Source organism: Neoarius graeffei, chromosome 20, assembly GCF_027579695.1.
Source record: "Neoarius graeffei isolate fNeoGra1 chromosome 20, fNeoGra1.pri, whole genome shotgun sequence".
NCBI classification, from domain to species: domain Eukaryota; kingdom Metazoa; phylum Chordata; class Actinopteri; order Siluriformes; family Ariidae; genus Neoarius; species Neoarius graeffei.
The window spans coordinates 58,384,235-58,398,387 of record NC_083588.1 but is presented as its reverse complement, the minus strand read 5'-3'; the positions used below and the strand labels follow the sequence as shown (position 1 = coordinate 58,398,387).

Sequence of the window (14,153 nt, the reverse complement as noted above, 5' to 3'; positions counted from 1 at the left end):
ATTGCCCCTGTCCCAACTTTTTTGAGATGTGTTGCTGTCATGAAATTTCAAATGAGCCAATATTTGGCATGAAATTTCAAAATGTCTCACTTTCAACATTTGATATGTTGTCTATGTTCTATTGTGAATACAATATCAGTTTTTGAGATTTGTAAATTATTGCATTCCGTTTTTATTTACAATTTGTACTTTGTCCCAACTTTTTTGGAATCGTGGTTCTAATCTAATCTAATCTAATCTAATCTAATCTAATCTAATCTAATCTAATCTAATCTAATCTAATCTCTCATCATCTCTAGCCGCTTTATCCTTCTACAGGGTCGCAGGCAAGCTGGAGCCTATCCCAGCTGACTATGGGCGAAAGGCGGGGTACACCCTGGACAAGTCGCCAGGTCATCACAGGGCTGACACATAGACACAGACAACCATTCACACTCACATTCACACCTACGCTCAATTTAGAGTCACCAGTTAACCTAACCTGCATGTCTTTGGACTGTGGGGGAAACCGGAGCACCCGGAGGAAACCCACGCGGACAACATGCAAACTCCACACAGAAAGGCCCTCGCCGGCCACGGGGCTCGAACCCAGGACCTTCTTGCTGTGAGGCAACAGCGCTAACCACTACACCACCGTGCTGCCCCTAATCTAATCTAATCTAATCTAATCTAATCTAATCTAATCTAATCTAATCTAAAGCCACTAAAGCAGACTTACTAAATGACACATATGAAACGTAAACCAACCAAACTCAAAGTGTCCTGGGCTCTCACGATTTAAAGACAGCTAAGCGATTCCTTAGTAACACTGTGCTCTTCCTTATATAGAAAATATAATTGAAAAATTAACTGCATAATGTTTACAACCTGTCGAGAGGTAATGTGCAAACTATTTTGAGACCACCCCATAAAACATTTTTAAGCAAAGTGCCAAATTCTGAATTGTATGGTCCAACTCAAACACCACAATAAAAAAAGAAAAGAAAACCAAAATCAAACAAAGTATCCAAGACAGTGAAAATGTTTTGATGGTCTATCAGTGACCTCCCAAAGCTCTAGTCTAGGCTACAGCTAACGACCCAGGAGCTAGTCTATACGTGAATTAGGATTTTTTCATAAGAGACCAATTGCAACTAAAACCATGCACTCATATTATTTCTGACTGTCGTTCTCAACTCATCTCATTATCTCTAGCCGCTTTATCCTTCTACAGGGTCGCAGGCAAGCTGGAGCCTATCCCAGCTGACTACGGGCGAAAGGCGGGGTACACCCTGGACAAGTCGCCAGGTCATCACAGGGCTGACACATAGACACAGACAACCATTCACACTCACACCTATGGTCAATTTAGAGCCACCAGTTAACCTAACCTGCATGTCTTTGGACTGTGGGGGAAACCGGAGCACCCGGAGGAAACCCACGCGGACACGGGGAGAACATGCAAACTCCACACAGAAAGGCCCTCGCCAGCCCCGGGGCTCGAACCCAGGACCTTCTTGCTGTGAGGCGACAGCGCTAACCACTACACCACTATGCCGCCCTGACTGTCGTTCTGATAAAACAAATTTGTAAACGTGAGGTGATTCATTTCATTTAGGCTACTTCACTTGAAACGTTAGTGATCAGTATGGATGCTAGGCGGCCAAAAGAATTGATAATGAAGGCACATTTTACTTAACAGTGGAAGGTTTTAACCAAACAATAAATATAACGTCTGGGATACACAGGTAAATGCACATATCTACTTACCACCACATGCTTCCGCAGATTTGATGTGGAAGTTTTGTAGACTGATAGCTCTTTACGGCAGGGCAGGCACATTTTGCATTGCATTATTATGTTATTGCCTCGTTTGTGTTTGAATGCAAAGTACTGGCTGAGATACGGCCAAGGATTTCCCTCGCTGTCCGGCGCATCTGTTCCACGGGAATTCTCTTCTTGGCAATCCTCAACCTCCTCCATGACCTCCTCTATCTCTCGCTCGGCTACCTCGGCACCAGCCATCATCCAACGATACATGTAGGCTAATATGGATATTCCGTGTGCGCGCCTGCGCCAGTTTCCTTTCAGTTCAGGCCGATTGTTTTTTTTCCCTGCATTTAATTTTTTTACTCAGTAACGGGCAGTTTTCGAATGCAGCGAAGTAAAATACTTGGTTCAAAATATACTTGAGTAAAAGTAAAATTACCCATTTCAAAAACTACTTAAAAAATTACAAATTACACAAAAAATCTACTTAATTACAGTAACGTGAGTAAATGTAATTCGTTACTTTCCACCTCTGCTAGCTATGTAGGGATAACGTTAGCTCTCTTGTGTCAAGTTAAAAGTGATGGGCAGCTCATGATTTTTTTTTGTGACTTGCTCTTATCTGATTGGTTGTTGCCAATTGTCTGTTGCCCTAATTAGTTGCCCTGTGTCTCACCTGATTGCCTGTTGCTGGCAACACTGCCCAAAAAGTTGCCCCATGTATCATCACCTTGACATTTGCCTTTTTTTAGCATTTGATTTTAAATCTACATTTTTTTTTGGTCAGACTAAATCTCACCAGAAGGTTAAAATTGTCATGAATTCTTATCTTTATGTAGGTGTTTGGATCTCAGTCTAACAACCTGCATACTCACACACACTCCGAGCAAACAGTAGGAACTTGACAATTCTGTATCAAAATACATCAGTCAATGGAATCAAATGGAGAAAATGGGGACGAAAACCTAACTACTGTCAGTTATCACTGTCCACGAGTAGACAGTATATTGGACATGAGCATATTTTAAACACTGTCCACCCTGCCCTGAAATGTGAACACATTCTCTCTTATTCCTCCTCTCTTTCTTTTTGCTTTTGTTCAATAAAGTATTCAGGGTTGAAATTGCTCAGCACCACTGAAATTGCTTTCCCAAAGAGCAGCAGATTGATGGCTGATTCTGTCTTTTGCTGCGAGAGTGAGAAACAGAGGGATCATGTCACGCTGCTCTCCAGGTAGATGGTCAGAAAATGGCAGGCTGCCTCTCCACTAACAAATGCAGCAGAAAAATGATGGATGAAGCATGGAGAGATGGAAAGAAACTTTTCACCTGCTGATTTTACATGTTTTTGGCGAGAAGGAGAAAGAGCAGTGGTAGCTCTTCGGTTACGGTTCCCAGGAGTGAATAGGATCTGAATGCAAATGAAGCATTATTAAAAGATCAAGATATTCCAGAGAGAGAGAAAGAGAAGCTAAGGCAGAGTGAAAAGGAGGCAGGGTCAGATGAATGGCAAACAGAGTCTAGGACAAAATTATAAATTGTACAAAACTCAATCAAACCAGAATATAATTTTGAAAAAAAGGTTTGTAATAGTCAAGTCAAATCAAGTCAGTTTATTTGTATAGCGCTTTTAACAACAGACATTGTCGCAAAGCAGCTTTACAGAAAAATAAAATACTTTAAACATAAGAGCTAATTTTATCCCTAATAAATTTATGTATCCTTAATAGTTACTGGCAGACAGCAGGCGTGAGACTTTGCATGGAACAGGAGTTATTAATATCGGTATTATTTAAAGGGATGAGTGTGTGGGAATGGGTGTGCATATGGATCATGTGTCATGGTCAGTTTTGCCAATACAGTGATGTTTTTGCTAGATCTGTTAACTTTATTTCATTAAAAAACAGCCTAGCAACAAATCTAGTGACTTTTTGATCAGTTTTTAGTGACCCTCGATAAGATTCTATAGCTCCAACAGCTAATCACTTATCACCATTGTTCATAACACCTAAGCACTGATCACCATTATTCCCAATGATCAAGCAATGATCACCATTATTCCCAACAACCAATCACTGATCAGCATTGTTTACTAAACAACAATCACTGCTCAAAATTAATTTCCAGTAGCCAAATCACTGATTACTATTTACCCCATGACTAAATCACTGATCACAGTTATTCCCTATGAACAATCACTGCCTGCCATTGTTCCCAACAACCAGTCACTGATCACCATTGTTTACCAAACAACAATCACTGATCAGAATTAATTTCTAGCAGCCAATCACTAATCGCCATTGTTCCCAACAACCAAGCACTGAATACCATTTACCCCATGACTAAATCACTGATCACCATTATTCCCAATAAACAATCACTGATCACCATTGTTCCCAACAACCAGTCACTGATTGCCATTGTTTATGAACCAACCAATCACTGACCTCCATTGTTCCCAACAACCAATCACTGACTGCTATTGCTCCCAACAACCAAGCACTGATTACCATTTATCGCATGACTAAATCACTGATCACTACTGTTTCCAACAACCAATCACTGATCACCACTGTTCCCAACAACCACTCACTGATTGCCATTGTTCTCAACAACCAAGGCCTGATTACCATTTAACTCATGACTAAATCACTGATCACCACTGTTCCCAACAACCAAGCACTGATCGCCATTGTTCCAACAACCAATCACTGATCACCACTGTTCCCAACAAACATTCACTGATCGCCATTCTTCCCAGCAACCAATCACTGATTGCCATTTAACTCATGACTAAATCACTGATCACCACTGTTCCCAACAACCAATCACTAATCGCCATTGTTTACCAAGCAACCAATCACTGATCGCCATTGTCCCCAACAACCAATCACTAATTGCCACTGTTCCCAACAACCAATCACTGATCGCCATTGTTTACCAAGCAGCCAATCACTGATCGCCATGGTTCCCAACAACCAATCACTGATCACCATTGTTCCCAACAACCAAGCACTGATTACCATTTAACTCATAACTAAATCACTGATCACCACTGTTCCCAACAACCAATCACTAATGAAAATTAATTTCCTGTTGCCAATCACTAATTACCATTATTCTCAACAACCAATCACTGATCACCATTGTTTGTGTGTGTGTGTGTGTGTGTGTGTGTGTGTAGAGAGCATAACCAAAGCATAACTTAAACCAAAAGGCCATCAGAAGGTAATCACTAGAGCTTCATCCTTATTCTGGAGTGTATTTATCGAGAAAGAAACCATGCTCTAATGAAAACCATCAACAGAAGCAGCTCATCTTGTCCCTAAGAGATTGTGGCTGAAGAGACAAACAACTATTTACTACCAGAGATCACAAGGCTTTAATTATGAGCCACTTTCTCAGGGGAAAAATAGAAAAAAGAGCCAATATTTGGATAATAATTCAATGAGGTCCTAAATCCATCCAGTGTAGTGTTTCAGGAGAATGGACTGCTTTTAGTCTGGTGGAAGGAGAACTCTCAAGAGATGCCCTTATCTTCAAATGATTAACATTAATACAGTGGATCACACACACACACACACACACACACACACACACACACACACACACACTTCAAAAGGTAAAGCCCAGATATTGTATCCGAATCTCCTGTTATGACCTTTTCCCCATAAAAAGCTTTATAAAGAGTTATAAAAAAAATATGCTGCAAGCAAGAATGTATGGATCTTAAATGGTCTACAAATCAGCTTAGCCTACATTTAATGTGATGCAGCAACTTGACCTTCAAAGCAAACAGCTGCAGGTTTATGGTAACAAACACAACGAGGTGTAATAAAAAAACACATCCAAAAGAGTGATGGCTCAGAATTGATCCCTACTAGTTTAATCTAGGCCACCATGGAAAGACAGATATGAAACCATCCAAACTCAAGTTTAGTGAGATCTTACTGTATCTCAGATGTCATATGGGCAAGGACTTACAGATGGGCCACTTCTGGGCCAAACACGTTACACATGGTGGGTAGAATTAGGTCATTTTCAGCTGCTTAGACTGTGTGAGGAGAGGAGTCTCTACTGTCAGTGCTTCTTGGAAGAAGCCTCCATTGTCAGTGCTTCATAACAGTCATTGGTTGAACTTTAGTTTTTCCAACATGGGAAACTCTTCAGGTTTGCGGTTCCCATTTTCTCAGGAACAGCTTGCTTTGCAGATGTTCTACAACATTAAATATAACTGTGAGTGAGTCAGTGGGTGGCACGGTGGTGTAGTGGTTAGCACTGCCACCTCACAGCAAGAAAGTTCTGGGTTCGAGCCCAGTAGCTGACAAGGGCCTTTCTGTATGGAGTTTGCATGTTCTCCCCATGTCTGCGTGGGTTTCCTCTGTGTGCTCCGATTTCCCCGACAATCCAAAGACATGCAGGTTTGGTAAATTGGTGGCTCTAATTGACTAAGTGTGAATTGTTGTATGTCTTTATGCTTTATCCCTGCAATGATCTGGTGACTTGTCCAGGGTGTACCCCGCCTCTCACCCATAGTCAGCTGGGATAGGCTCCAGCTTGCCTGCGACCCTGTAGAACAGGATAAGCAGCTACAGATAATGGATGGATGAAAAAAAAAACCCCTAGCATTGGCAAAATGCTGTAATATAAGGGGTGGGACATGCTGTTGTTGGACAATAATAGATTTCATGGTGGTAACTGTAACTTTGCTTTGTGTCAGGATAATCATTTTCCTGTAAGATCATGCCATGCCTTACGTTACATTGACACTCATTAAATTCTCAGAGGCTTTTATCCAATTGCCAACTGTCAAGGTCTCGCCTTAGCTTCTTTCTGGGTCTTGCCTTTGCACCCTCTGAGAGATATAAAGCATCTTTTCAATGTGCCAACCATGCAGTACCCATCTCTGACTGCTTTGATGAGGTAACAGACACTTCAGACTAGTTAGCAATGCATTAATCGACAAGACAAGACTATCCTTTCCACCAAGAGAGCAGAACCAATTATGCTGTCTTGGTCTCCTGACTCCTAATCTTCCAACAACAGGGTGAAAGCTTAGACAGTTTTTCCTCTCGGGAATCTCTGACAGGACAACCAAGAGAGGCAGAATGCAACCCAAGCACACAGCAGGACCTTCTATTAGTGGCTCTGTGGTAGTCTATAATCATTAAGCTACGACTCATAAACAAGTATGGTGTGTGTGTGTGTGTGTGTGTGTGTGTGGAGGAGAAGATCTGCTAACAAGACCCAGGCTGTGTCAGAGAAAATGAACAGTAAGAGGCACTGAGAGTCTGATTACCATCTGATTAAACCAGTGTAGGGGGAAATGGAGGACAACGCTGTTCAAGTAATGGCCCCACCATACCAGGACGCCAAGTTAAATATGAATCATTAACATCTACAACATCAATAGATTTCTCTTGTATGCACAAGATGACTCGAGGTATAAAGCTGTATAATTGTACACTGACACAGTGCTTGTTTTAGCAATACACACAGGCGTTTTCTTTATACAAATATGGCACTCCATGGGAAATGTGACAATTGTGCCGCACCCTTAAAAATAGGCAACGTTTTAACAGCATAATATTTTGCTCTGAGCTCATTCACTGGTGGATTGAGAGTTTGACATCTGACAATGACTCAGCTATCTGAGTCCAGGACCTAGCTAAGGGGGTGGAAATTGGTAAATTAGTAGGAATTTTAATGAAAATACAGTAGATCCAGAGGGGAACCGTCAGGGCCTTCTAGGCTTTCAGAGAAGGCCCAAACATATCAGCATTTCAAATGTTATATGTAATTCCTTTCATTCTTTCATAATTTAATCACGACTCTTCTAATTCTAATTTGGCCTCATTTCTATCAAATTTGCTTCAGAAATGAAAGGGTTACTGCCCTGAAAACATTAAAATCCAGTTATCCAAAGAGATTTTTTTAGTTTGCTGTCTCTAGGTTGAGAAGAGTTTAGAGCTGCTCACTTGTTGGTTAGGACTTCATTGCCAGGACAGAAGGCCATGGCAGTGTCTGTTTATGTAAGAAGTTACAGATGAATTAACAAATCAGATTTTGATTTATAGTGGGAGGGACCAAAAATTTATCGCCCTAGGCCTACTCGAAGGCCAACGTGAGCTTAACCACGAGTAAGCACCATCAGCGCAGCAGTGAAGCCACCTTCCAGCCGGTGTAGCGTTCATCATTAGTGTTAGCGAATGCTAATAAAGCGGTCAAGCTAATGCCGTCGAGAGCAAGTAGCACAGGCTAACGACCAAGAAACTAAGATTTCTGTCTCCAGACTCTTTTTTCCATGCTGCACACTCACTACAGTATTTTTCACTCAGACTTAAGTATTCTTTTCCCTGTGTAATTTAATGAGCTAATTTTAAAATCAACATTCACAGCTACACCGAACGGAGTGACCTGGCAGCCTGCTGCTAATCCCTTACAAAATCCTTCCCACTGGAAACAGCCGACTTCCAGTTTTAATTTGTATACCAATTTTCACAAGCGGCACGACCACAAAGCATCTTCACAGAGCTCCAGGTGTACATTTGGCTCTCTAATGAACAAACCAGAGGTGAAAGTGGCATGGAAGACCTCCACTGAGAGGGTCAAGGCTTAAAAGGGACTTTTTTTTGTCACCCATCCTCTTATCAGTGACAAATGTTACTTAGTTTATTGAACAGATGTTCAGTATCAGCATACTGTCAACCCTAAGAACCCTGGAATGAGCACAGGGTAGTCTTTATGATGACAGCAGCAGCTCTTAGATACAACATATCCACTGAATATATTACCATGCTGTCTTGGAGAGTAACACAATCATAAACCTTCGCCCATCCACATATACAGGTACATGCAGAATTACCCGGTACGTGAGATACATATATTTGCATACGTAATGTTTCTTTTTTTATACATGCATATGTAGAAGCTACAAGCATCAGCTAGATGTACATGCATAAACTAGATAGAGAACATATCGAGTGACTTTGGGTACTGACCTTAAAACTCCAGTAGTTTGGCTGTTGCTGGGAAAAGAGAGAGAAGAGAAGAAGAAAATGAGTCAGTCTATTCACACATTTCCTGCAGCAACACAAAACCCTCTCAGCAAGTTCATGCCATTGACAGGCAGCCTGCTGAGAAAGGGAGTATCAAAGAAAGCGAGAAGGACATCACTGTGAATAAATGAATTGCTTTTTTTATTTTAGTTAAGTGCACATTTTACACCCTTGAATAATTTACTGAAATAGAATCTTTTATATTATATGAGTGTTGAGATTGTCTACTTCAGCCTGATAAAGAATTTATTGGAATCTTATCACTCGGGCCTATTCGCTCACCCTGATGTCTGGATTGCAATTAAAATGAAAGGATTATAAAACTAATAAATAAATAAATACAACACATACAGGTTTGCTCAATGACACTTTTCTTTACATCTCCATTTAGCTGTGTGCACTGCAGTATCACTGGTTTTTCTGTTCACATCATCTGAATCAGAGTGGAACGGTAACATTTGGCAGGGGAGTATGAATATATGTGCAAAAGTCATTCTCTTATTTATGGCACAAAAATGGTCGGCGAAAATGTAAGCAAAGCTTTTGCAAGTGATCAGGGAAAACAATGTAAAATAGCAAATGAGTAAGTATCGTATAAAAATAAAAATTAAATTTAATAGCATCAGTGATCAGTTTTTTGGCCCTCAGTTAACATCCTGCATGCCACTTTAGTGCCTCGCAGGTTTGTGAAAACATAGAGGCCATGCCTTGACTTGAACTGACAGGTACAGAAGCCACACCTCCTTCAGTGAGACTAACAAGCATAGAGGCCGTGCCGACTTTTAGCGAGACAAACAGGTACAAATGCCATGTCTCCATGAGGACGAATGACAGGTAGAGAAGCCACACCTCCTTTACTGAGATTGACAGGCACAAAGGCCATGCCTACTTTGCTGGGACTAAAAGGTATAAAGACCACACCTTCTTCACTGAGACTGATGGGTACAGAGGCCACGCCTACTTTAATAGGACAGACAGAGAGAGGACACACCTCCTTCAGTGAGAGGGATAAGTACAGAAGCCACACCTACTTTAATGAAACTGACATGTACAGAGGCCACACCTTCACTGAGACTGATAGGTACAGAGGCCACACCTCCTTCAGTGAGACTAACAAGCATAGAGGCCGTGCCGATTTTTAGCGAGACAAACAGGTACAAATGCCATGTCTCCATTAGGACGAATGACAGGTAGAGAAGCCACACCTCCTTTACTGAGATTGACAGGCACAAAGGCCATGCCTACTTTGCTGGGACTAAAAGGTATAAAGTCCACACCTTCTTCACTAAGACTGATGGGTACAGAGGCCACACCTACTTTAATAGAACAGACAGAGAGAGGACACACCTCCTTTAGTGAGAGGGATAAGTACAGAAGCCACTCCTACTTTAATGAAACTGACATGTACAGAGGCCACACCTTCACTGAGACTGACAGGTACAGAAGCCACACCTCCTTCAGTGAGACTAACAAGCATAGAGGCCGTGCCGACTTTTAGCGAGACAAACAGGTACAAATGCCATGTCTCCATGAGGACGAATGACAGGTAGAGAAGCCACACCTCCTTTACTGAGATTGACAGGCACAAAGGCCATGCCTACTTTGCTGGGACTAAAAGGTATAAAGTCCGCATCTTCACTGAGACTGATGGGTACAGAGGCCACGCCTACTTTAATAGGACAGACAGAGAGAGGACACACCTCCTTCAGTGAGAGGGATAAGTACAGAAGCCACTCCTACTTTAATGAAACTGACATGTACAGAGGCCACACCTCCTTCACTGAGACTGATAGGTACAGAGGCCACACCTATTCAACAGGTACAGAGACCACGCCTACTTTAATGGATCTGACAGGTGCAGAGGCCACACCTCCTTCACTGAGACTGATAGGTACAGAGGCCACGCCAACTTTAAAGGAACCAAAAGGTACAGAGACCACGCCTACTTTAATGGATCTGACAGGCGCTGAGGCCACACCTCCTTCACTGAAACTAATAGATATTGAGGCTACACATACTGTAATAGAACTGACAGGGAGAAAAGCTACACCTTCTTCAGTGAGACTCATGTACAGAGGCCACGCCTACTTTAATGAAACTGACAGGTGTAGAGGCCACACCTCCTTCACTAAGACTGATAGGTACAGAGACCACACCTACTTTAATAGAGCTGACATGTGCCAAGGCCACATCTCCTTTACTGAGACTGATAGGTAAAGAGACCACACCTACTTTAATGAAACCGACAGGTACAGAGACCACACCTCCTTCAGTGAGCGTAATAGATATAGAGGCCACACATACTGTAATGGAACTAACAGGGAGAGAAGTCACACCTCCTTCAGTGAGACTCATAAGTACAGAGGCCACGCCTACTTTAATGAAACTGACAGGTACAAAGGCCACACCTATTTCACTGAGACTGATGGGTACAGAGACCACGCCTACTTTAATAGAACTGACAGGTACAGAGGACACATCTCCTTTACTAAGACTGATAGGTAGAGAGGCCACGCCTACTTTAATGAAACTGACAGGTGTAGAGGCCACACCTCCTACATTGAGATGAATAGTTTTCAAGGCCACACATACTGTAATGGAACTGACAGGGAGAGAAGCCACACCTCCTTCAGTGAGACTCATAAGTACAGAGGCCACGCCTACTTTAATGAAACTGACAGGTACAAAGGCCACACCTCCTTCACTGAGACTGATAGGTACAGAGACCGCGCCTACTTTTATAGAGCTGACATGTGCCAAGGCCACATCTCCTTTACTAAGACTGATAGGTAGAGAGGTCACGCCTACTTTAATGAAACTGACAGGTACAGAGGACACATCTCCTTTACTAAGACTGATGGGTACAGAGCTCACACCTACTTTAATGGAACTGACAGGTACAAAGGCCACACCTCCTTCACTGAGACTGATAGGTACAGAGACAACGCCTACTTTTATAGAGCTGACATGTGCCAAGGCCACATCTCCTTTACTAAGACTGATAGGTAGAGAGGTCACGCCTACTTTAATGAAACTGATAGGTACAGAGGCCACACCTCATTCACTGAGACTGATAGGTACAGAGACCACGCCTACTTTAATAGAACTGACAGGTACAGAGGACACATCTCCTTTACTAAGGTGGTGTTTACATTAGACCGTATCAGCGGATCATCAGATTAACATTTTTAAAACGATTCGCGTGCACACAGCAACGCCAATACACGATTCGCGTGCACACAGCAACGCCAATACACGGATACGCTAATCACATGACTAATTAGACGGCACGTCACATGATCCCAGTGCATATCGGGCATGCGCAAGTCACTCACCACTTGCAAGTGGAAGGATGGCAAGCGAACACCTTCTCCAGCAGATAAACACACCTGGCTGTGATGTTCATGTTCTCACTGAGTTTAAGCGCCTGAAGGAGGTAAATAAGTTGAAATGTGTAAATAAACCTCAGTACGGCTCAGCGCTTCCTCCTGCGCTCCAAATCACTCCGCCCTGAACAGCGAGTGCCCTCTGGAGGGTGCGCACTCCGGCCCTGCACAGCTCACAGAGCGCGCGAGTGAAGCGCACGAGCAGTGATTCGGGACTGAGCCGCTGTGTGTGAGATCCCAATGCCAGCGAATCAGGAAGGTGGATGTCACAGTGACGTTGTCCAATGACGATGTCAACTAGAGCTCAGCACTGCGTTTCCTCGTTCCTCAATGTTTACACAGCACCGGATCAGATACGAACTGGGTTGAATACGTGGGCCCTGGCGGATTCAAGTTGTTCCGCCTGTGGAGTCGTTTCCCGGCGTTTTAATGTGCACGGACAGTGCATCCGCGACGAAAACGAGACGGATACGGTCTAATGTAAACACCACCTAAGACTGATGGGTACAGAGCTCACACCTACTTTACTGAGACTGATGTGTACAGATGCCACACCTACTTTAATGGAACTGACATGTACAGAGGCCACACCTCCTTCACTAAGACTGATGGGTACAGAGGCCATGCCTACTTTAATGAAACTGATGTGAACAGAGACCACACCCACTTTAATGGAACCGACAGGTACAGAGGCCACACCTCCTTCACCGAGTCTGATGGGTACAGAGACCACGCCTACTTTTATGGAACTGACAGATACAGAGGCCACACCTCCTTCACTGAGACTGGCCGACACAAAAGCAACACTTCCATGACTAAGACTGACCAGTACAGAAGCCACACATCCTTTACTAAGTTTGACCAGCACAGAAGCCACACCTCCTCCACTGTGACTGATAGGCATATAGGCCACACCTCTTTCACCTCCCCTAGTATTGAGATTACTAGGATAAGCAAATGAATAATAATTTCTCTCTCTGAGGTACAAAATGAGATGTAGGATACAATATAATCACACTGCGTGTGTGTGTGTGTGTGTGTGTGTGTATGTGTGTGTGAGAGAGAGAGACCTCATGGTCAGGGAAGACCTTTCAGCCCCAGTGAAATTAGACATCCAGAGTGAACCCATGAATTTTAATTCACATTTCTCATCTCACATTCTCTGAGCTACTTCGCTCTTTTATCAGTAGCACTTGCATGCACTCTCTCTCTCTCACACACACACACACACACACACACACACACACACACACACACACACACACCTGATAAAGAATGAGGTGAGTGCCATGGGTTTTCTAATAGTAACAAACTCACGTAAAAATATGCACAACTCCTGAAAAAAAAAACCCCAACACCTGAGCATATACTTGCCAGAAGTCTCAACTGATTCATCGTATTACCATTCACACCACTCAATATTTCATGAATATTCCATTTCCATGACTCGACACACAACGTGATAGTCTGGATATGTGTGTGAATGAAATCTGCGGATCTCATACATGCAAATTTAACCTTTTCTTATAAGCCTAGCGCAGCATGTAGCTAAACTTTGCTAACACCAATATTTGCCAAACCACACATGAATGAAATTTTTAAAACAAACATAGTGGACCAAACTGTTGCTTTGATCCTATAAATACTGTATGTTTACATGTATATGCTAGTTTGTTAGCTCGCTAGTCATGTTATGCAGAGAACAGTGGGCTAGTTATAACTGTGTTAGCCGTCGCTAGTTCATGATCAGTCATCGTGTAAGCTGAGAAACTAGCAAAACTAGTGAAATGTCATGTGCTGCTGTGGTGTGTTTTTATACAATATGTGGAAGTTTGGTTCAAATGATGTCAGGAGTAGAACCAGATTAGCAACAGCTAGCAATAACTTCCTCTGGTAACTTTAGCTAGCTACCAAGGTTAGTGCTAAAATCTTGTCAACAACAAGAAAAAAATTCTTTGTTC

The 14,153-nt window shown here is 42.6% G+C and overlaps 1 protein-coding gene across 1 annotated transcript in view; it reads right to left on the bottom strand.

Annotated features, from left to right (window-relative positions):
* Positions 1-14,153, bottom strand: part of srcin1a (SRC kinase signaling inhibitor 1a) — a 128,362-nt gene that overhangs the window by 96,498 nt on the left and 17,711 nt on the right. The window contains exon 3 of the mRNA XM_060902061.1: positions 8,750-8,776. Within this exon, the coding sequence (XP_060758044.1) occupies positions 8,750-8,776 (27 nt within the window). The remainder of the gene's footprint in view (positions 1-8,749; positions 8,777-14,153) is intronic.